This window comes from Hyperolius riggenbachi, chromosome 6, assembly GCF_040937935.1.
Source record: "Hyperolius riggenbachi isolate aHypRig1 chromosome 6, aHypRig1.pri, whole genome shotgun sequence".
NCBI classification, from domain to species: Eukaryota; Metazoa; Chordata; class Amphibia; order Anura; family Hyperoliidae; genus Hyperolius; species Hyperolius riggenbachi.
This window is the reverse complement of record NC_090651.1, coordinates 301,052,098-301,076,637: the sequence shown is the minus strand read 5'-3', so window position 1 is coordinate 301,076,637 and position 24,540 is coordinate 301,052,098. Positions and strand designations below refer to the sequence as shown.

The 24,540-nt window shown below is 46.5% G+C and overlaps 2 protein-coding genes across 5 annotated transcripts in view; one reads left to right on the top strand and one right to left on the bottom strand.

The window, feature by feature from the left end:
* The window catches only part of LOC137521654 (transcriptional enhancer factor TEF-1-like), a 248,741-nt gene that overhangs the window by 204,664 nt on the left and 19,537 nt on the right, over positions 1-24,540 (bottom strand). The window lies entirely within an intron of this gene.
* LOC137521655 (dickkopf-related protein 3-like) overlaps positions 1-24,540 on the top strand; it is a 54,088-nt gene that overhangs the window by 23,396 nt on the left and 6,152 nt on the right. For both annotated transcript variants that reach the window (XM_068241195.1, XM_068241194.1), the window contains exons 2-3: positions 1,064-1,162; positions 5,690-5,837. In XM_068241195.1, the coding sequence (XP_068097296.1) occupies positions 1,070-1,162; positions 5,690-5,837 (241 nt within the window). In that variant the 5' untranslated portion in view covers positions 1,064-1,069. The remainder of the gene's footprint in view (positions 1-1,063; positions 1,163-5,689; positions 5,838-24,540) is intronic.

Sequence of the window (24,540 nt, the reverse complement as noted above, 5' to 3'; positions counted from 1 at the left end):
ACACCCCCCCCCCCCTTCCCCCCTGTGCAACTTGGTTACACTTTAAAGGTGTCCCTATTTCTGATCCCAAAACATTGGGAGATTTGCTTTTGATTATGCATGAAATGTTTAACTCAGCAGTGTTTTCTAACACAGCTCATGCTACAGATCAGATTGGATTGTACCAAAGAACCCTGTAATGTGCTGCCAGCACTGGTCAACCCTCAGGGTGGAGCTCTGTAATGTACCAAATCTTAGTGTCTCTCTGTAGAGCACCAAAATCCCAGTGAATCTATGTAGCGCTCCAATGCCCAGTTAAACTCTGTAGAGCACAAAATCTCAGTAAATTTATGCAGCATACCAAATCCCAGTAAATCTCTATACTGTATCGTATCATAGTGTATCTCTAGTGTATCATCTCTAAATGAATCTCTGTAGTGTACCACCTCTCAGGGAAACTCCACAGAGTACCAAATCTAAATGAATCTCTGTAGTGTAACAGCTCTCAGTGAATCTCTGTAGAGTACCAAATCTTAATGAATCTCTGTAATGTGCCAGCTCTCAATGGATCTCTGTAGAGTACCAAATCTAAATGAATCTCTGTAGTGTAACAGCTCTCAATGGATCTCTGTAGAGTACCAAATATAAATGAATCTCTGTAGTGTACCAGCTCTCAGTGAATCTTTGTAGAGTATCAAATCTCAATGAATCTGTAGTGTACCAGCTCTCAGTGAATCTCTGTAGAGTACCAATCTTACTGAATCTGTAGAGTAGTGTACCGACTCTTAGTGAATCTCTGTAGAGTACCAAATATTAATGAATCTCTGTAGTGTACCAGCTCTCAGTGAATCTCTGTACAATAACAAATCTCAATTAATCTGTAGAGTACTAGCTCTCAGTGAATTACTGTAGTGTACCAAATCTCAGTGAATCTCTGTTGAATACCAATTCTCAGTGAATTTTTATAAAGTACCAAATCTCAGTCAGTCTTTCAGAATACCTTTACCTATTTTTATTTTTGCTTGTGACAGTCCTGATTTTCTTGTAATATATTAAATGTTATTGTTTTTACTCTTCCTGACAGGTGCAGATGTGTAACGACTCGACTGACTGCCCAGAAAATCAGTACTGCCCCTCTCCACCTCTTATTGCTGAGTGTCGACAATGTAAAGACAATGAAATGGTGAGCAATCTAACTCTTAATAACCTCCAGCACTAGGGGAAAGCAGCAAGGGAGAAATGGAAGCACCTGTGCTAGGAGTAACCATGGTGACCAGACGCCAAGCTAAGCTAGGCAGCAGGTTACTTGCTGTGCAGAACGAGGAGAGCAGTGAGAATCACCACTGGATCGCGGACATTTGAGTAACGCTGAAGGGGCAGGGGGGCCGCGGAGCACAGGGCAGCCCAGCCCGAGGTCCCTGCTGAGGTTGAGGCTCCATGCCTTGCTGCGGCCCTGATAGCAGGTGTGCCCATTGGGTAGATTGTGATCTACTGGCAAGGATTTCTGGGTAGATCCCATGCCACCCACCTCAGTGACGTATGCATTGCAATCAATCTCTTACACTTGGATGAGCTTAGTGTTTGCACAGCAGTGTAGAGGATTATGATGTTGCAAGGTGTAAAGCCACATGGTGGGATTTTCACTTTTCTGGGGACCCTGGTCTTGTCCATGGCTGGGGGGATCAAACCATGGACGATGGGGATTATCAACAGGTGCTGGAGCCTTCTGCCTCAAATCTAATTGGAATGGGGCTCACGTGTCTGGAAGGACCCTTGTGTAAAACCAGTTGAGGAAATGGACATGTACTGAGTGGCAACCTTGTTAGACTCTCATGACAAATACAAAATGGCGGATATGCTACCAACATCACAGAGGGTTGTGCAGCATTTCCAAAACAGGCTCAGAAAGATGCTGTATTCAGCTTTACCAGGCGGTGGCACAGGAAGTGCAATTCACAGTCAAAGAGGTGCCTGTAATACTCCTGTGGCTAATAAAAAATATTAATAAGAGTGGGAAACTGAAACCGGCAGTTTACGGAACAGAGGAGGTATGCTGTCAATAGCAGTCTTGTGCGCCATGACAATTCCTATCTCCCCGTAATGCTGGAGATGATGCTGCAGTATGAACATCTTTCACATCCCTAGACCTGCTATCATGTGAATAAGATGTCTTAAGGTGCCCATACACAAACACCGGCTGGCCTTCATCATCTTCTCTGCACTTCCTGTTCAGTCCTGTGGGAAGGGGAAGTTCAAACATTAGAGCACCCTCTACTGTTTGAACTTCGTCTTCTGACAGGATGGGACAGGAAGTGCAGAGAAGATGAAGAAGGCCAGCCGGAGAAAGGAACAGCACAGACTTGGGGATTCACGCTGGTGGAACAGGTAATGTATTTCTGCTGGGGGGAGCAGGAGTGACAAGGCAGGTGGCAGCTCCACAGATTGTGACTCAATTTCATGCTGAAATCAATTCAAAATCCGTGTGCAGTTTATGGGCAGCCATTAGATCCCTCTCTGATTAGATTCGATCAGAGAGACATCTATCTGTTGGTCGATCTAGTGGCAATCGACCGGTGTATGGCTGCATAAAAGGACTTCCGAGGCCAAAGTTAGAAAAAAAAATGAATGCAGTCTGCATAGCCGCGAGTGCGGATGCGCAGCTCAAGGGCCAACCCCCCCCCCCCCCCCCCGATCCACGTAACAGGCTGTTTCCTGTAGCGTGGATCGGGGGGTTGGCCTTAGAGTTGCGCATCCGCACTCGCGGCTATGCAGACTGTGCAGCCGCGGCCTGCTCCGGCGACCATATTTATGCAGGCAGGAGAGCCCGACCCGGGCCGTGTGGTCGGGACCTTTTCGGGGGGCTATTGAGCGGCAGTGACCCGGCAGAACGGCACGGAGGGCGCGGACGGCGTCCTCCGTGCCTTCCAAACTGATGCAGGTATCTGACTTTTTTCATTTTCTTTTCCCTAAATGTGGCCTCGGAAGAAACACTATTAAACCATATTGAACCAAGTGTTCTAAAACAATGTACAAATAATGTCTAAGTAGCTGTGTAAACATTTTCCTACTTTTCATGTTAAATATCAAGGCAAAAGCTGTAATTTATTGTGTGTAGATTTTAGCTATGTTTGAAATGTCTCATTTGCATAGGTATCTCTGCAGTCTCACTTGCTAAGAACAGTGTAATATTGAAGCAGAGTTATATTCAAAGCTTGTCAGGTGTCATGTTTTACACACACAATTACAAATGTATCTCTCTGCAGAGAGCTCAGTCATAGACAGGCAGAGCTTTCTCTCTCACACACATGCACACAGAGTTAACAGATGCACTGTGAGGGAATTACCCCTCCCCTCATGGTTCAGTCTGCCGTCAGAATTGCCCTCAGAAAAGTGTGAAAGGAATTAGTTAACAGTAAACAAAGAGATAAGAATTCAAATATATACACCAGTAACATAGGAAGCATACTTGTGAGATATAATGCGGAAGGGGTATGGCCTGATTGAATACAAACACCTCAAATATTTGTAAAAATACAAAACTTTATTATTCATTTACAAAAAACTATGCAGAAATAACATAAAACCATGTATAGCGGAAGGAAAACCCCCAGCTCCCAAAGCACCCACACCCCAAAACCCGCTATACCCAGAGCCCTCTACTCTGATGAAATCCAGCCAATGGACTTAGTGCACATATATAATAATTCAAAGCTGCGCAGCTTAATGACAAAAAATCAAAAAATCAAAAAATCTCCAGAGCATAAGCAAAAAACTCAAAAATCAAGAATCAAAAATTAGGATGCAATAAAGGAGTTCAGACTGGTCACCTAATGGATATCAACATTCCGGTGTAGAGAGAGGTCAAAGCAAGGAGCAGGTATCCTCAACTCCCAGCACACCATGCCGACAAGTCAATTCTGACAGCTTGTTAGTTGTTGCACACACACCAAGAGCAAATATATTGCAGCATTAGTTGAAAGCAAAAAGTCCATATTGCAATGGCTCATTAGCAGACAGCAGATAAATGAAAACAGCGTTATTGCCAGCAGTTCCTTGCAAATCTGCAGAAGCACTAGGGCTAGTATGTAGCAGCATAAATGGAAACAAAAGTCCATGCAGCAGGGGCTTGATGGCCACAAGCAGGTTAACAGATGTAGGCAGTATTGATGTTAGCAGATCCTTGCAAGAAAGCACATCATTGCTGAAAGCAGGTCAAACAGCCAGTAGATGAAAAATCAGCAGCAGCAATGGCCATGAAGCATAATAGCACTGTATGTCAGCCGAGCATATAAATAAATGGTGTGTGATTGCCCAGTGGGCTCTTACTCATCCGGGCAGGTTCCGGCAACTAGCAGCGGTGTAGGCTGGGAGGAGGTGATGTCCTAGAGGAGCATGGGGACTCAGGTGCCAGGGGGATCCACCGCCATAGAGGACGGCGTCCTCGATCGATTTCGCCGGCTACTACCTACCTATCTCAATTGAAATAAACATGTTGATAGTGTTCCTTAAAGGCGGCCGCTAACGATCCTATCTGCCACATGATCGATCATGAAAATGCAGTGCAGTTCCATTTGTGAGTGCAGCTCGATCAATTGTCCCTCTGATTGGATCGTTAATGACCACCTTAAGGCCCCCTGCACACTGCAAATCCAATTTGCGATTCCGATTTTCCCCTGGATGCTATCAAAATAACAAGAAAAATGCAGCATGCAGTTCCAATTAAAAATCGTGAATTGGAAACGCATATAATCGTGTCAAAATCACAAATCAGATTTAGAATCGCATGTAGTGTGCAAGAGGCCTAACTTTGCTCCACCTATAAAGCCATTACATAGTTGAGGGTTCGCCTCTGGAGGTGAGGTTAGGGTTATGGTGAATTCAGGTGAAGCTGAATTCACCTAAGGAACAAATCTAGGGGAGCAATTCCATCCTGGTCTGCTCCTCCATCCTAGTCTGGTATGCTGGCTCCTCCTCCAGCGACAGATACAAACTTCAGATTTAGAGGATTATCGGGAGATCCTTCCCCTCACTAGACCTCCTCCACAACTCCAGCGTGCTCACTAGAGCGCCAAGGAGTGCCAATGACCCCTCACACCCTGGCCATCGCTTCTTCAGTCAGTTACCATCAGGCCGCAGGTTTTGGGCCACCTCCACCAGAACTTCCAAGGCATAGGAGCAACTTTTTACCCTCTGCTGTCAACCTCTTGAACTCTGTCTATGCCCTCCCACATCCAGTACTCACCCCCTCACTTTCTTCCTCCCCAAGGTTGCAGCCGCTGGACCGGTTAGACTTGTGCAACGCTGTTTTCGGAATGTAACTTGTTGACACTGCTGTTTACTGTGGTTTGTTGTACCCTATTCCTACTTCCACTCTGAACCATGTAAGTGCCAAACCCCATTCCGGGCACAACCCAATCGTGCAAATAGAATGTTTCAGATTCTAATAGGCATCAAACTGTGAGAGGCCGTGTGGTCATATTACTGCTATGTACTTTTACTTCTTGACCACAAGGTGGAGTATTTTCCTTTCTCTATTTGCTTTTTCTGAGCCTTACAGATTCTAGAAATACAGTAGTTTCAGAATGTGGGTGGATGGACTGTCACAAGGTTATGCGTCTTCATATATTAAAATGTCACCTAGCTAGTACATTGCCTCTCAGCACTAATACTGTAACATTCTGACGTTATCTGTTTATCTCTCTTATTATAGGAGTGTCAGCAAGATGAGGAGTGCTGCTCCAGGCAGGTTTGCTCTTGGGGCAGATGCACAGAAGGCCTGAGTGCTGGCACCGGTGGAGCGAGATGTGACCCCGCAGAGGAACAGTGTGCCCCCGGCTTCTGCTGCTCCAAAACCGATGGTATGCATAGGAAGTATGAAGGACAGGAGCTACACATTTATCAGTTCATTATTATTACTCACTTTGTTATCAAGTTATATATCTGCGACAGGCATAACTGTTCCCTATTGACAGGCTCAGTGTTATCATAAGGCCAGATGGGCATTTGTCTTTAGATAAAAATGTAGAGGCCCTAAGCTCCTCCCCCTTCCCAGTTTGCAGAGTAAGCACAAGGAGTGCTGTGATATTAAAGAGGAATTGTAACCAAGGATTGAACTTCATCCCAATCAGTAGCCGATACCCCCCTTCCCCATGAGAAATCGTTACCTTTTCTATAATAGATCATCAGGGAAATCTGTATGGCTAATATTGTTGTGAAGCCCCTCCCAAAGTGTGATGTCAGGACCTGTCTGTGAGCCTTGTTGCATTGTGGGAAATAACAGCTGTTTTCAACTGCCAAGCAACCAGTATCTCCCTCTGTGCATATGTATATCTATTAACCATTTCAGCCCGTGGGGATTTTTCACCTTATGCATCAGAGCAATTTTCACCTCCCATTCATTCGCGAATAACTTTAGCACTACTTAACACAATTTATTTATCTATATCTTCTTTTTTCCGCCACTAATTAGGCTTTCTTTGGGTGGTACATTTTGCTAAGAATTATTTTTTTATAAATGCATTTTAACCGGATTAATAAGAAAAAAATGGAAAAAATTCATTATTTCTCAGTTTTCGTCCATTATAACTTTAAAATAATCCACGCTACCATAATTAAAACCTATGTATTTTATTTGCCCGTTTGTCTCGGTTATGACACCATTTAAATTTTGTCCCTATAACAATGTATGGCGCCAATATTTTATTTAAAATAAAGGTGCATTTTTTCCGTTTTGCATCCATCACTATTTACAAGCTTATAATTTAAAAAATGTTCGTAGTATACCCCCTTCAAATGCATATTTAAAAAGTTCGGACCCTTAGGTAATTTGGGTAATATTTTGGTGTGGGAAATAAACAGTTAATTTTTAATGTTATTATATGTTAATTAAAGTTGTTTGCAATCATTCACACAGTGGTGCACAGCGCTTTTCTTCTCCTACTGCTACATTGTGCACCTACAAGCTGTCAGCACACTGTGGCTTGGCACCTCAGGTCACAGTGCCTCAGCCGTGCTTTGAGTGGCAGTCTCTTCTCTTCTTTGATTGTTGCATCATTGTGCTGTATATTCTTGGTTTGCTTTGATCTCTCTCTCCAAGCAGAAAACATGGAAACTGAAAGCAGAAGCCCTCTTTTACTCTCTCACTCTGCCCCCTAGTGACAAATGGCCATAAATACACATTACAACATTACTAATTAGAAGCTAGGAAATCTAATAAAGAAGAAATAAAAAGTGCTAAAATAAATTGGCCTAGAGCAAGCTTCTAAATACATTGTCTGAACTTGAATGAACTTGAATGACCACATAATTTCTGGCTGTCTAGAACAATCTTGTTGGTAGACATCATTGTATTGCTTGCAATTGGTAGGAGTCATTTAGAAAACCTTGTTGGTGGAAGTCGATTGTTAGTTGACGGTCGCTTGTTACAAAGACTTTAGTGGTGCGTGTGTATGTAACTTTAGTCGGGTACTGCTTGGTTTCTGAACACCTATTATTTCCTTTTCCATTCAATGCTTTGTTTCCTGATTACCTATAAGACTATTTATATGACCTACATTAGGCACCAAGATCTTCCGAGTATAGAGTATCATTGTATTTACATGCTGACAAAGCATAACTGCAAGTAAGAAAATAATGTATTTCAGTCAGTGTCATCTGATATTCTCATCTCATCCAATACACCCTACAGTGTTTTGTTAAACTGAATTTAACAGTGTTATGATCGCTTCTGCAGCGTTTACTGCTGACTGCAGTGGTATTGCAAACCAAACAGTTCTAATGTCATTACATGCATTTGCTTGCATAGTTTGGTTTGCACTTAAACTAGTTGCTGATTCCATCTGCAGTCGCTCTGAAGTTAATGACAGTTTAATATGCTTTTGTGTAAACAAACATAGGGCTCTATTCTCAAAGAGCCAAAAGTACCGCAAAATTTTACCGGTAAATTCCCGCCAGCGGTAAACTCCGCATTTTTTTAGCATTCACTAACATTTTCCGCATGTTTGCCGCATGCGGGAAAAAAGATGCGGAAACAGGCATTATTCATGCGGGAATCATGCGGTAAAAAGGTCGCATGAAAAAGTGTTTAAAAAAAAAAAGTTAAAGTCCACCAAGCACAGCCCTTAAGCCTCCACACTTCATTAAAGTCAATGGGATGCGGAATATATCACCTACTTCTTGTAGGTGATAAAAATTCGGTAATTAACGAAGAAAAGATGCGCCTGAACATCTTTGAGAATTGATCTTTTATTGCGGAAAATACCGACTTTTGCGGAAATTTTACCGCATGAATCCCGCACTTTTATCACACTTTTTCCGCATGCGGAAAAAACATGCGGAACATTTTGAGAATCCCAACTTGCCGGTATTTTGGGTGCAAACTTCCCGCATGTACTTTACCGCATGCGGAAACTCATTGAGAATAGAGCCCATTGTCTGCTGCAGTGGAGGGGCGGTCCCTTTCCTGCAGGCTGCATATCATTGTCTGCCTTTTCCTGCTATCAGCCTGTGATTAATTACCATTCACTTGTGTGGGAATCTGCAGGTCTGCTCCCATTGGATGACCTCAGTATAAAGAACTGCTTCCTGCAATGTCTCATGGGCTATCATAGTTTCAGACTCTATCTGTTACTCTGCTCGTGCCCCACCTCGTTCCTGGTCCGTGTGGACTGCGCTGACTCCTGCGAAGGGGTCAGCGAGTCCTCCTAGTTCTGCTCTTGTTCTAGAAGTTGCTACTTGCTTGTCTTGTGTCATATATTGGTTCATCGCCAATATATACGCATACTTGCGCATTTTGTTATTTTCCTTGTATTCGTGTTACGTTAATATATCAGTGTCGCTGATATATACGTACACGAACTGTTTATTTCCTGTGTTCAGTTAGTCAGTTTTCCAGCACGTTTTGGTAGTTTGCGCGTATCGTGAACACCCGTGCTGAGCTAGTTATCCTGTTCCTGGTCCTGTTTGTGGATTGCGTTCATCTCTGCGAAGAGATAACGAATCCTTCTGAATCCTGTTCCTGGTCCTGTTTGTGGATTGCGTTCATCTCTGCGAAGAGATAGCGAATCCTTCTGAGTCCTGTTCCCTGTATTACTTCAGTCTTAGTCAGAGTTCCTGCTTATGTCATATATCGGTTCATTGCCAATATATACATATGTTAGTCAGACGTTACGAATAGTTTCATTGATAGCTGTAATTGTAATACGCTAGGAAAACATACTTATTGTATATTTATCTGTGTTACGTTCATCTATCTCGATCCTGCTATTTCCTGTCTCTCCTGTCCTGTCTTTGTGAGGCACGCCATCGCCGCAACGCATTGGCTGCCTCATTCCAGTCTGTCTGGTTTTGGACGCTTGCTGTCGCTAAGTAATCGCTAGCTAGCAAGCGTTCATTCTGTCTACCTGTCCTGATCTCCTCAGTCCTGGTTTATGCGCTCAGCGCTACTTTGCGCTGAGACGTTATTACGAAAGTGTTTGTGGCTGTTCAGATCTGCACCGGCTCTGTGCACCACAATCTCCTATTGGAGTCAGTCCTCTCCTCCACTAAACTGGGGATATCCTGATCCCTTGTGCTGGTGTGTGTACCTCCTTCACGTCAGCTTATGTGTTGTATGCTGACTGTGGAGATTACACCTCCAAGCTTAACATTATGATAGCCCCATTACCAATCCCCATTGTGGGGGGGGGTTCCCAGCAAAAATGACACTGTTTGTTATGGTTCCTGTTCCTTTAAGAAATTTGAGAAGCTCAATTCTGAAACAGAAAATGAGTTTTTTTCTGAATGTGCCAGGTTCCTGGCCAATCCTGAGCTCCAGGCTACTCCTGTTTCAACGTGGGCCCCCCAGCTAGTTTATGTTTTATTTAAGGGAAGATTGTTTCAGTGGGCCTACGATGTCTTGGATCATACCAATTTAAAAGAAAGACCACTGGAATTTCTAGCGTTTGTGATCCATAACTGGCTGCGCAAAACCGATTTGCCTAGCCCTTTTGATAAGCTCCTGGCAGCTTGTCAATCAGCTGCTCCTTCTACTGCCTACAAAAATAATCAGCAAGCAGATAATTGTTCTGATAACTTTTCTTCTGCTAAGGCAGCAGGGTCTAAAGCCAAACGTAAACGCTCCAAAAGAAAAGCGTTACAATCAGCGGAGTCGTTGCCCTTGGCGACTGCGCATCAGATCTGTAATGAGACTCCGCCAGTAGCAGATAATGAAATTCAGTCACCATTCAGGGGAGTCAAATGGACCTATGAAACTACTAATGAACTTTCATTGCTAGCCAGGGAAAATAAAAGTTCTTGTTTAAATGAATTATCTGAATATGATTATGAAGATATATTACAGAGTATTGAACAGATCAATTTATTCGTGCAGCAAGGGAAATTTGCATACACTACAGTTCAACACTTGCTACAGGTATTGGAAATCCTTAGGAATAAGAAATCGGCCAATTACCTGCTAAATAACCCAATGTATGTTTCTGCCACTAACACATTTGCAAACTATGATCAGCCGGAATGCTCAGCTGTTAAATATGCATGGGATCCTCCATTTGAGAAAGGAGAGATGGAAGCCCTGGTCTATGAATGGAAGAAAGATGCAAGTTCATTTTGTCAGTTTTACAGTGCAAAGAGTGAATTAGTATTGAATGCATGCATTAAGTCTGCCTATAACCTAATAAAAACCGGTGTGTGTGGGTATGACTTTGTGGCTCCATTGATCGATGTGTGGAGAATGATTCTGGACGATTTTTATGCGATTCAATCAGTTGATACCAGGGAAGACGCACTGTCTAGTGGAGATTGTTCCACTTCCTCAGTTCCTGAGGACTCGCCTGCTTCAGCACCTTTGGCTGATTCAGCGAGTGATTCAGAGCTCCTTTTGTGTGAAATTGAAGTTCCTGTAATTCCACCCTGTACCATGGATAACTCAGTGTTACTTCCCAGTAAGACAGAAATTACTAATACTTCCTTAATCTTGCCATGCACAAATTTCTCAGCAGAGGACCCAGAGGTCCTGCTGACTTCTGAGTCCAGCTTAGCCAGTACTCATGAGTCTTTGTTCAGTGAAACAGACACCAGAAAAATCTTGCCTGTCTCTGCAAATACTTCTGCAGAAATTACCTGTGTTAATAAAGTTCAACTCCTGTCTGATCCAGCAGATGCCAATAGATGCACTACATCAGTTTCTGAGTCCCAGCAATCCTGTCCAGAAATCTCAGAACCCCAACATCTGAATTTTCCAATTTCACAATTGAATGGTGATTTAGATGCGCAAACATTGTGTTTTGATCTTCCTGTTTCTACACCTCACTCTAGTCTCATGAATAACTCACAGCGTCTGCTATGTGAGTCCGAAATCGCAGAATTATTACCGTGTTCAGAAAATGTTCCAGTGAACTTGCCCTGTACCATGAATTGTGCAGTAGATCTCTCCAATGAAACTCAGGTCACAGAATCATTATGCTGTCCAGCAGGTGCTTCCATGGTTTTGCCCTGCAATGTGGACTGTTCGGTGATCCTGTCCAGTGAAGCTGTGGTCACAGAGTCTTATGCTTCACCCAGTACTTGGGATACTTCAAACCCTCTAGCAGAACAGTCTGAGGCACTGCTTACCTCAGTTGGTGTTACAGTAATATTCACTTGTCTAGCAGCTGTTTTGGAATTACAGTCTGCTCTAATAAAACTTGATGAATTTCTGCCCAGCGAAGCAGAAGCCATTGAAATATTGTCCTCGTCAGCAAGTGTGTCAGATACCTTGCCCTGTACACAGTCTGATTTAACCAATGTTGTTGAGTCCCTCTCCAGTGTTGTAACAGCCGAGGAACTCCAGCCCTGTCCTCTGAATGTTTCAAAAGTCTTGCCCTGTAACATGGATAATTCTGACTCGCTGGAAAAAATAATAGAAATCTCAGAATTTCAGTCCGGGTTAATGAGTGTTTCTGAAACCCAGCCCTGTATCCTGGAAAATTCTGGTTCTCTGGCCGGTGTGGCAGAAATTCCTGAGTCCCCTTCCTGTCCAGTGAGTTACTCAGTTTTGCCTAGTTCAGTGGGGATTGCTGCACTACTGACTTGTTTTGCAGCCCTTCATGAGCTCCAATCCAGTGTATTTGATGAGTCTCTGTCTAGTCCAGAAGAAGTTATGGGAACCCTGTCTAGTTCGGTGCATACATCAGAAGATTTGTCCTGTCTTGTAAATGCCCCTGAACATGATTTGTTAATAACTTTGCTGGAATCAGAGACATCTAAGTCTAATCCTGCATTTTTTTAGTGACAATCCAGTAACTGTGAAGTCTAGTCATGATGATTTTTTTTTGCCCAGTCCTGGTTTCGGTCCTACCTTGACTGACTTTGAGGTTTGCAGTTCCTTGACATGCCCAGAAGTCTCTCTTGTGCCAGTGTGCCCAGATGTGCTTCGTATGCCAGAATGCCCAAGTGTGTCTGTGTTGGCGTGCTCACACGCTTCCCTAGTGGAGACATGTTCTGATGTTGCCGGTTGGCCTGCATGCCCGGAGATGGTTCTGGTCCCTAAAAACCCTGATCTTGATGTTTGTCCTTGTGACCCTGACTCTAGAGTTGCCCTGGGTTCCATAGGGGTTCTTGATGGTTCTCCATGTGAGCCTAAGGGGCGTTCTGACCTGTGGGGATCTCTTTGGAGCTTCCAAGTGTTCTGGGAGATCTCTGAGGAAACTTGTCCTGGTACCTTGGACTGGTTCAACGGTGGGTTTTGTGTTGGTGGGGACAGTTCCGGTGGGCATTGCAAAGGCTTTGGCGTTTTTGGACAGTCCCGGGAAGGCGGTGGGTATCGCTCAGAGAGTTTCTGGGGGCTTTTCTCTGGAAGTCGTGGTTCTGATGGGTATCACACTGAGGCTTGTAGTGCTGACGGGCATGGTTCGGTAGGTTCTGGTTCCAATTGGTCTAGTTTTGGTGAGACTGATTTGGGAATTTGGTTTTGTCGGACGGATCCGACCTTCATGAATTTTCAGTCAGATCAGTTTGCTGGATTTCCCACTTCTGATTTTTTGGTTTGGGTGGTTCAGGAGAAATATGTCAGTTTTCATAGGCGTCCAGAGGCCGCGTTTAAGGGAGGGGGTACTGTTATGATCGCTTCTGCAGCGTTTACTGCTGACTGCAGTGGTATTGCAAACCAAACAGTTCTAATGTCATTACATGCATTTGCTTGCATAGTTTGGTTTGCACTTAAACTAGTTGCTGATTCCATCTGCAGTCGCTCTGAAGTTAATGACAGTTTAATATGCTTTTGTGTAAACAAACATTGTCTGCTGCAGTGGAGGGGCGGTCCCTTTCCTGCAGGCTGCATATCATTGTCTGCCTTTTCCTGCTATCAGCCTGTGATTAATTACCATTCACTTGTGTGGGAATCTGCAGGTCTGCTCCCATTGGATGACCTCAGTATAAAGAACTGCTTCCTGCAATGTCTCATGGGCTATCATAGTTTCAGACTCTATCTGTTACTCTGCTCGTGCCCCACCTCGTTCCTGGTCCGTGTGGACTGCGCTGACTCCTGCGAAGGGGTCAGCGAGTCCTCCTAGTTCTGCTCTTGTTCTAGAAGTTGCTACTTGCTTGTCTTGTGTCATATATTGGTTCATCGCCAATATATACGCATACTTGCGCATTTTGTTATTTTCCTTGTATTCGTGTTACGTTAATATATCAGTGTCGCTGATATATACGTACACGAACTGTTTATTTCCTGTGTTCAGTTAGTCAGTTTTCCAGCACGTTTTGGTAGTTTGCGCGTATCGTGAACACCCGTGCTGAGCTAGTTATCCTGTTCCTGGTCCTGTTTGTGGATTGCGTTCATCTCTGCGAAGAGATAACGAATCCTTCTGAATCCTGTTCCTGGTCCTGTTTGTGGATTGCGTTCATCTCTGCGAAGAGATAGCGAATCCTTCTGAGTCCTGTTCCCTGTATTACTTCAGTCTTAGTCAGAGTTCCTGCTTATGTCATATATCGGTTCATTGCCAATATATACATATGTTAGTCAGACGTTACGAATAGTTTCATTGATAGCTGTAATTGTAATACGCTAGGAAAACATACTTATTGTATATTTATCTGTGTTACGTTCATCTATCTCGATCCTGCTATTTCCTGTCTCTCCTGTCCTGTCTTTGTGAGGCACGCCATCGCCGCAACGCATTGGCTGCCTCATTCCAGTCTGTCTGGTTTTGGACGCTTGCTGTCGCTAAGTAATCGCTAGCTAGCAAGCGTTCATTCTGTCTACCTGTCCTGATCTCCTCAGTCCTGGTTTATGCGCTCAGCGCTACTTTGCGCTGAGACGTTATTACGAAAGTGTTTGTGGCTGTTCAGATCTGCACCGGCTCTGTGCACCACAATCTCCTATTGGAGTCAGTCCTCTCCTCCACTAAACTGGGGATATCCTGATCCCTTGTGCTGGTGTGTGTACCTCCTTCACGTCAGCTTATGTGTTGTATGCTGACTGTGGAGATTACACCTCCAAGCTTAACAAACAGCCACGCGTAACACTACCCCGATGTGTCACCTGCAAAGGACATTGTTCTTCGTTTATGTAGGCACAGTGTCACTGTTCTGTATGTTTGGCAGTGTTTTTATGCGAATTAGGTCCTCAGTTCCCTGCTTCAACCGTTTTGGACTGGGCAATGTGTTCCTTCACAGATCAGTCACAAGAAGGACACACCGTATTTGGATCAGATTGTGCTTTGGATATGGTTTCCTGTCTACTTTACCAGACTTTACACACTGTTTGAACATTTTGTGCTACATCACAGTCAGATTGAACAGCAGCCAAGAACTTGTACTCAGCGCACCTCAACCATGAGGACTGTGGTTCTGGTTCACAATTGTTACCAGAACTGTCATTAAGGGGTTATGGGAAGTACTGATCTAGTACAAGACACATTCAGGGTGAAGTTTACATGACGTTAGTGTAAGGGTATGGACTCATGTTCTGCCATGTATCTGTATTAATGTACCTGAACTATTCACTTCAGTTAGTATATGGAAGCAAAGGATAAGGAATAAGTTGCAATGCAGTGTATAGTAATGAAAACGTATATTCATCACAGATTATTTAAATAGGAGGGGTTGCCGGAGGCAACAGGAAGTGAGAGCTGTGTTTGCCAGTGACTGCTGTGAAGAGCTGGAGAATCTGGTGGCCCTGTGATTGCATAGGATTGCAGAATACATCTCTGAGGAGCCTGAGAGGAACTTGTGGCACACAGAGGGGACCTTACTACAGCACCTAAGAACATTATTTGCAGTGAATTATCCGGGGGTTTCCTGACTGTGCGGTTTGGCTGTTGAAAGACCTGTGGATCCAGAAGGAAGCACTGAAAGCTGCTCAAAGTACCTAAGGAATTGTAAGTGTAGCTTACCAGTGACATTTTATATATTACAGTACATTGCCAGAAACATACTTCGCTTGGCTTGGAACTACAAATTAGGAAGCCTTGTGTAAAGAGATGGCCATATTACCTGTGGATTACAAGGAGACAAAGACCCCGCAGGAACAATCAGGTGCAGCCAGGCTGCTTCGTGGACTATGGGAGGATATTTAGTAAGAGCAAGTTGTTTTAGGTTGGACAGTATTACTGTCACTGTATGATTTATTATTTTGTTATCCGACAGTTTATAAATGCCCAGCTATTTATTCTTTATTACTATTCAGTAGACGTTACTCCTGGGTAAGAACTGTTGTCTGTGTCTGTGTGGCATCGTGCACCCTCTGTATCTGTGGGCCCACCCCTCGTGTCATCTTACATTTGGCGCTGCGAGCAGGGTACATTGATCGCCATGCAGAACCCAGCCGGTCATGAGGCATCTCCTGCTATAGCCCCTATTGCCCCTCCTGCCGTGGTAGTAGCTCTGACCATGTGTTTGCCCGCAGGAGCAATATTGAACCAGCTAGTACGGTTCGACGGCCAGAATATGCTGCTAGAAGACTGGGCCACTTACTTTAAAAGCACCCTCCGGTTGTACAATTTGACTCCTGATCTGCAACCCGATGTGGCGCTAAATGCCCTGGAAGGGGATGCCAGACGCACTGTAATGCTAAGTCCAGAGGAGGAGAGAAAGACTCTGGAGGCAATATTCTCGATTCTTGAGCCTATCTACGGAGAAACGTCCGGCACTGGCAGCCTTAGGTCCCGCTTATTCACTCGCTTTCAGCGTGAAGATGAGACTATCCCACAGTTTGCTAATGCTCTTAAAGAGATATGGGCACACATACAGAGAAGAGAGGCCAATGGCGCTAATGTTCTTGGAACTGGAGACCAAATCCTCCGGGACCAGTTTGTTCTTGGATTGCGCAGTCCCCCACTTTGCCAGATCCTCAGGTAACGTATCCTGGTGGTTGCTACGCTATAGTTTTACAAGGTACAGGCTGAGGCAGTGGCCAGAGACAAGGAGGCCTATTGGGCTTACACCGTGAGGATGCAGACTGTAGGAAGCCCAAGAACTCTCTCTGAGGAAGGGGACCTGCGAGAGACAGTGAAGGCACTCAGTGCATCCCTGGGAGAAATCCAGAAACAGTTGGCACAGTTGCAAGTTTCATTAATGGCCCCAGTCCAGCCAGATTACTGGCAGAGGAGTGCCGCCTCAATGTGTCCACCTCGATATCCCGCTGCTACAGAGACCACAGTGAGAAATTCTCCCAGGCACTGGGCTGGCCAGGCGCCACCTGAAGAGGCACAGTCATGGGGTCCTTCAAGGGACCGGAGAACTATGGGCCCACAGTGTTGGATTTGCCAAGAAAGAGGACATATCTCCCATCAATGCTCACCAAGGGGCCTACATCCAGAACAGCTGCCGTTTAACGGGAATCCCTCACAGTAGTGGGGAACACCGCGGGGGAGGCCAGGTGCCAATTTATTCCTAATGACCCCCGGGACCTGGTGGCTAAAAGCCCCTAACAGTGCAAACTGAAGAACAGATGGCTGGATGTCTTATAAACACAGGGTCAGAAGTTACCACAATGCATGTGCAGTTCTTTGAAAAGCACTTTGGGCACCTGTTGAAACCTGACAAGGGCACTGTGATTAAGCTGACGGCGGTAAATCAGACTGATATAACAGTGTTCGGAGTGGCTTGGATGCGGATGAAGCTTTGTGGAGAGGATGTCGGCAGGAAGGGAGTGGTGCTGGTAGAGAATCCGGCTCGGTGTGGATCTCCCGTGGTATTGGGGATGAATGTCCTAAGAGGGCTAGACCAGCTCATGTATGCAAAGGAGGGGCCAAGTTACTGGAAGAAAATGACTTCCCACAAGCCTACCCAGAGGGTATTCCAGAGGCTGATCCGGACCTGCGGTATCTGCAAAAGCACCCCTGAAGATAACCCGGTGGGAGCAGTGTATGCACCCATATGGAGGAGCCTGTATCGTACCCCCGCGTCAGGAGAAAATGATACGAATGCCTGTTGAATGGTGGCGGAAATTGAATGGGATAGGAGTGCTCATAGAGCCACTGGGTGTGTCAGAAGCTGGACGGAGCCCAGTGATTGCCAGAACCATTGTGACAGTAATGGATGGCCATGTGTAAGTCCGGTGTGTCAACATACACGACTATGAAGTTACTTTCCATGCTGGAGAGAAAGTGGCTGAGCTGCATGTTCTGCAAGGAGAACCACTGACAGGTAGACAATTTGCCCTACGGGGCCATTGAGAATGATGTCTGGACCCTGGCAGTGGACCAAAACTTAGTGGAAGAACCCACGCCTCAGTGGAATGGCAGGCGGATCTTGGAGCAAATGAAGATAGACGCCGATCAATTCACCCCTGATCAGTTGGTGAAGACTGAAGCAGTAGTATGGGAGTTTCAATCCACTTTTTCCCGGTGTGAAGAGGACTTTGGCTGTACCACAGCTATAGAACATGAAATACCGACGACTGGGGATACTCCCCCGATTCGAGAAAGGTACCGCCAGATTCCGCCCACTCTCTACCAAGAGGTGAACACAATGCTGTCTCAGATGTTACATAGTGGAGTAGTCAGAGAGAGCCAGAGCCCATGGGCAGCGCCCGCGGTCTTGGTGCGGAAGAAGGATGGGTCCTTGAGGTTCTGCATGGACTACCGAAAGTTAAACGCTGCCATGGTAAATTATGCTTTTCCCCTGCCAAGGATTGAAGAGTCCCTAATGGCACTACAGCGGGCCAAGTATTTCTCAACCTTGGACTTGGCAAGTGGCTTCTGGTAAGTACCTGTGGCAGAGAAGGATGGACAGAAGACAGCCTTCATCTTACCTATGGGGTTGTATGAGTTCAACAGAATGCCTTTCGGGCTAACTAATGCTCCGGGTACATTCCAACGCCTAATGGATTACTGTCTGGGTGAACTGAACTTTGAGTCAATTCTGATTCACCTGGATGACGTAATAGTCCATGCTCCAACGTTTGAAGAACATTTGAGAAGATTGCGGCAAGTGTTAAGTAGACTCCGTGCCCATGGTCTCAAGATTAAACCGAGGAAGTGTCATCTCTTTCAAACAAGCCTAGAGTATCTGGGACACGTTGTATCAGCTGAGGGAGTTTGTCCTGCAGAGAGTAAGATAGAGGCAGTGAGTAAGTGGCCGCAGCCTAAGACACTTCGGGAAGTGAAGGCGTTCCTTGGATTGGCTGGATATTATCGAAGATTTATAAAAGGCTTTGCAAAGATCGCCAGACCACTACACGAGCTCTTGAGAGGGACCGCCCAGGGTCCGAAGACACGACCCATATCATGGGGGTTGTTGCAGCAGCAGCAGGCTTTTGATGAGTTGAAGAGAGCCCTGATCAGTGCCCCCATCCTGGCATATGCCAAGTATGACAAACCATTTACACTCTACACGGATGGAAGTGTGCATGGATTAGGAGCGGTACTGGCCCAAGAACAAGATGGAGAAGAATGAGTCATTGCATACGCTAGTCGATCCCTACGGGACTCTGAGCACAATCCGGAAAATTACAGCTCCTTCAAACTCGAACTGTTGGCGTTGGTCTGGGCAATGACTGAAAAGTTCTCAGGGTATGTCACTGGAGCAGAGGTCGTAGTAAGGACAGACAATAACCCTTTGGCTCACCTGCAGAATGCAAAGCTGGGTGCCTTGGAACAGAGATGGATGGCAAGGCTGGCGAAGTTTGATTATACCATCAAGTACCGTGCCAGTAAGGATAACGCAAATGCAGATGCCCTGTCCAGAGTCGCCTGGGAAGTCCCAACAGATGAGGTGGATGAGGAAGATGAAGGGACTGAGATACCCGATCTGGGCCAAGTGCCACAGCAGCCACCCGTGGCAAGCTCAAGTGGGGTGGCTATACATAACATGGTGTTGCTGGGAAAAACTGAGGAAGAATGGGCTCAGGTGCAAGGCGATGATCCTGAATTAAAGAAGATCAAACATTGGGTGAAGATAGGGATATGGCCCAAAATGGAAGAGCGAAGTAGCTTGTCCTCAGATGGATGGAAGCTATTGCAACAGTGGGATCGGCTGCCAGTGGTGCTCACCGCCAGGTCGTGATCACGCTTACGCGTGGATTCACGACCATTTTGACGCATTCCGCCTCGGACACGCTAAGCCGTGAATAGATTTTCAACCACGAAAATCTACTTCGGCTTCACGTGAATGCGGACAGAAATCCGCATTCACGCTCGTGAAACCCGGTGCTGAAGTCGTGGTTTGCGGAAATGCGTTAAACTATGCGGAAGTGACACATTGCAGGCCAATCAGAGTGCCCCAGCCAGGCCCTAGCAACCAATCGCAGGAGGGGAGCTATGCCCTCCCCTCCTGAATATAAAGCGGCGGCCATGATGGAAAAGCTCTGTCCTTGCTAGACTGTGGTGCTGAGAGGATTATCTCCAGGCCATTGTTGTTTGAGCAAGTGCATTTATTGTGTTAAAAACAAAGCGTTTTTTTTTGCTAACACTGCTCTTATACTGTACACAGTTAGCTAGTCAGTGAGTGATTGCTGTAGTTAGTTGTAGTCAGTGTAGTGTAGTGGGAGTGTGGGAGTCTAGTGATTATTTAACTGTGTGTAGTGCAGGCAGGTTCAGTGCTGCAGTGTAGTCAGTGTAGTGGGAGTGGGGATTATCTGTGTGTAGTGCAGGCAGGCAGGTTAGTGCAGCTGCAGTGTTCACTTGCATATTCCAGTGACAGTTATACACTTGTACTATTTGCAGGCAGCCAGTCACACCGCCGGCGCCGCCACTCTCTGCCAGCGCTGTTCATTCATTCTGTCAGTGACCTTGTGCCATGCCCAGTGCCCACTGCTCGCTCGCTGGCATATGAGCATCTCATTACACAGTGTGACATCCTTGTGTGCCCAATGCATCCTTCAGTGACCTAGTTGTATATCCAGTGCCCACTGCTGTGCCCACTGCATCCTTCAGTGACCTTGTACTGTGCCCACTGCATCCTTCAGTGACCTAGTTGTATATCCAGTGCCCACTGCTGTGCCCACTGCATCCTTCAGTGACCTTGTACTGTGCCCACTGCATCCTTCAGTGACCTAGTTGTATATCCAGTGCCCACTGCTGTGCCCACTGCATCCTTCAGTGACCTTGTACTGTGCCCACTGCATCCTTCAGTGACCTAGTTGTATATCCAGTGCCCACTGCATCCTTCAGTGACCTAGTTGTATATCCAGTGCCCACTGCTGTGCCCACTGCATCCTTCAGTGACCTTGTACTGTGCCCACTGCATCCTTCAGTGACCTAGTTGTATATCCAGTGCCCACTGCTGTGCCCACTGCATCCTTCAGTGACCTTGTACTGTGCCCACTGCATCCTTCAGTGACCTAGTTGTATATCCAGTGCCCACTGCATCCTTCAGTGACCTAGTTGTATATCCAGTGCCCACTGCTGTGCCCACTGCATCCTTCAGTGACCTTGTACTGTGCCCACTGCATCCTTCAGTGACCTTGTACTGTGCCCACTGCATCCTTCAGTGACCTAGTTGTATATCCAGTGCCCACTGCTGTGCCCACTGCATCCTTCAGTGACCTTGTACTGTGCCCACTGCATCCTTCAGTGACCTTGTACTGTGCCCACTGCATCCTTCAGTGACATAGTTGTATATCCAGTGCCCACTGCTGTGCCCACTGCATCCTTCAGTGACCTTGTACTGTGACCACTGCATCCTTCAGTGACCTTGTACTGTGCCCACTGCATGCTTCAGTGACCTAGTTGTATATCCAGTGCCCACTGCTGTGCCCACTGCATCCTTCAGTGACCTTGTACTGTGCCCACTGCATCCTTCAGTGACCTAGTTGTATATCCAGTGCCCACTGCTGTGCCCACTGCATCCTTCAGTGACCTTGTACTGTGCCCACTGCATCCTTCAGTGCCGTTGTACTGTGCCTGGTGCATCCTTCAGTGACCTTGTACTGTGCCCAGAGCCGGGACAAGGTCCTCCAGCACCCAAGGCTGAGACACCAAAGTGCGCCCCTCCATCCCTCCCACCCCAGCTGTCACACACTGATTGCTATTACACTAAGAGGCGCCACAGGGCCCACAACCTCCCCAACACCTTAATATCTAGTTATATGGCTTGCAGTCACTGCCATGTATCCCCTTTTATTATTTATTTCTGCTTCAAACATAATTAGGAATGACAGCTGAATGAATTCTGCGCCCCCTCCTACACTGCGCCCTGAGGCTGGAGCCTCTCCAGCCTATGCCTCGGCCCGGCCCTGACTGTGCCCACTGCATCCAGTGATTCATTACTAGCAACATGTCTGGCAGGGTTTCGCGGGGTGAGAGGAAAGGGAGTTCAATTGCCTCAGCCACTTCTGGGACTGCTCCACGTCCAGGGAGAGGACGCCCAGCTGTACGTGGTCGTGATGCAGCAGAAAGGGGGGCAGCAAAGCCTGGGCCGAGTCAGCGGACGCCATTGTCCAAATATTTTAAAGTTTCTGGTCCCCGTGTGGTGGTTGAGCAAATGGAACCTGACATACTCATGGACATCATGACTTCCTCCCAGACCTCTACTGTGAGCACCACTCCCGCTGCTGCACTCTGCGTTCACACTGCCCGGGTCACTGGGTGCATTTAATTTTTTGGCCAGCACTATGATGCTGTGCTGCTACTACCACCAGTATGTTGCCATGGTCCTTCTGTACTGCTGCTGCTGCTGAACTGAACGCCCGCTTTGTCCTCCTCCTCCTCCTGACTCAGTCGCTACCACGGTACCACCAATGCACTCTGTCTGCGTTCACACTGCCCGGGTCACCGGGTGCATTTAATTTTTTGGCCAGCACTATGACACTGTGCTACTACTACTACCACCAGTATGTTGCCATGGTCCTTCTGTGCTTACTGCTGCTAAACTGACCGCCCGCATTGTCCTCCTCCTCCTGACTCAGTCGCTTCCACCAATGTACTCTGTCTGCGTTCACACTGCCTGGGTCACCGGGTGCATTTAATTTTTTGGCCAGCACTATGACGCTGTGCTGCTACTACTACTACCAGTATGTTGCCGTGGTCCTTCTGTGCTGCTGAACTGACCGGTCCTTCTCCTGACTCAGTCGCTACCACCACTGCACTCTGCGTTCACACTGCCCGTGTCCACTGACAACTCTGCTGCGATGTCATTGCTAAATGCTGCAAAAAAAACAAAAAAAATTACAAAAACCTCTCTGGGGCCTTTTTGGCGTCAGCCACTCATTCTCCTCCAGCGGTACCTTCGCCGCCAAGTGCCATTGGAACTCGCCTTCACCTCTTTGACTGCTTAACGCGTATATCCCTTTTTAAAACCACTTATTACCAATTAATAGCCCCATTTAAAGTGTTGATTTCACTTTAAAATCCATTTTCTCTAGAAAAAAATAATTTTGGGGAATTTTTTATGTTGAAGTTATGTTGCCCCTTATCACCTCGATAATCCATGCAATTTGGGGGATTGTAGCATGTATGGGGGCTTTGTTATTAACGTTAAAAGAAAATCCGCCTCCGGGCAGGAATCCACACGTGATTACGCCATTCACGGCAGAAAATTCGCGTGGTTGCGTGGATGCGAACGAAAATCCGCATGCGGCGGGGCCGAATGCGGATTTTTTTTTTGCAACCGCGCGGATTGCCGAATTCGTGGATGAGGCACATCCGAGCATCTCTGGCTGTCGGCTGCAAATCCGAAATAGAATAATGTACTGGAGGGTGTTTCTACCTACTGACCTTGGTGGCAGATGGTGATACCAGGCAACCTGGCCCTTAAAGTGGCCCTTGAGGGACATGAGAAGGGTGCCCACTTTGGCATGGAGAAGACATACAAGTGGGTACAGAGATTCGTGTACTGTCCGCAGTTGGAGCAGATTGTCCGTGAAGTGTGTCAGAAGTGTTGAACATGTGAGCTGGCGAAACCTCCTGAACAGAGAGCACTAAGTCAAGTTATTAAAACATCTGCGCCACTGGAAATCTTAATGATTGATTACATCTTGATAGGCCAGTCAGTGAGTGGACACCAATATTGCCTTGTGATGACTGATCACTTTACAAAGTTCGCTGTGGCGGTACCCACCCGTGACCAGACGGCAGAGTCAGCTGTCCGTGCAGTGTGCCAACACTTCATACAGGTGTATGGATGCCCGAAGCGGTTTCATTCCGATCAAGGAGCGTGCTTCCAAGGGAAGTTGATGGAGCAGCTGTGTCGGTTGTATGGGATGGAGAAGTCAAGAATGAAGCCATGTCACCCACAGGGAAATGGAGCCTGTGAAAGGTTCAACAGGACGCTTCTACAGATGCTTCGCACTCTGGAAAAAGAAAAGAAGCTGCGATGGCCCGAGTATTTGCCTGAACTACTATGGGCATACAATAATCGTGTTCATAACACTACTTGCTATACTCCACATATGCTGCTGTTTGGCCACCCAGGACAGGAAGTTGCTGAAATGAATCTGGGTCCACTGTCGGAAGAGTTCTCTAGGACAGTTGACTCATGGGTGCAGGAGCACCAGGACAAACTGAGAACTGTACATCGGCTGGTCAATGAGAAGTTGCAACAACTACCCACTAGGGATCACCAACCAGTGCAGACTACACCCTTGACGCCGGGTGACAGAGTAATGGTGCGTGCCAAACGGCTAACAGATAAATTGGATGACCGCTGGGAACCACAGCCATATACTGTATAGAGGCAGGTGTATCCGGAAGGCCCAGTCTACGACGTGCAAGAGGAAAACTTTACTGGACCGATTCGAAGATTACATCGCAACATGCTCAGGCCCTGTCTCTCAGAGAATCGTCCCATGACGGACAATTCTGGAGATGTTCAGCAGCGACCATCGAAGCCTCTGAGTCCAAGAGATGTAGAATGGTGTGTAATCCCTACACTTCCTTCACTAGCAAATCACCCGCTCCCAATGGTGCGGCATCGGATACTACCCCTGAGAATGCTCTACCACCCCGAGAGGAGCCGGGCCTTGTTCCTACTCAGAGAACTTAGGCCTTCGCAGGTCGGAGCGCTCCACGGCAGGTATTCCCCCTCAGCGCTATGCAGCAGATGTCACGCCGATGGGCGTGGCCGCAGTGGCAGTCCCAGGACCGCCTAACGCCGATCGGCGTAAAGTCCTGGGGCTCGCTCTTGCAGGAGATTGCGCTC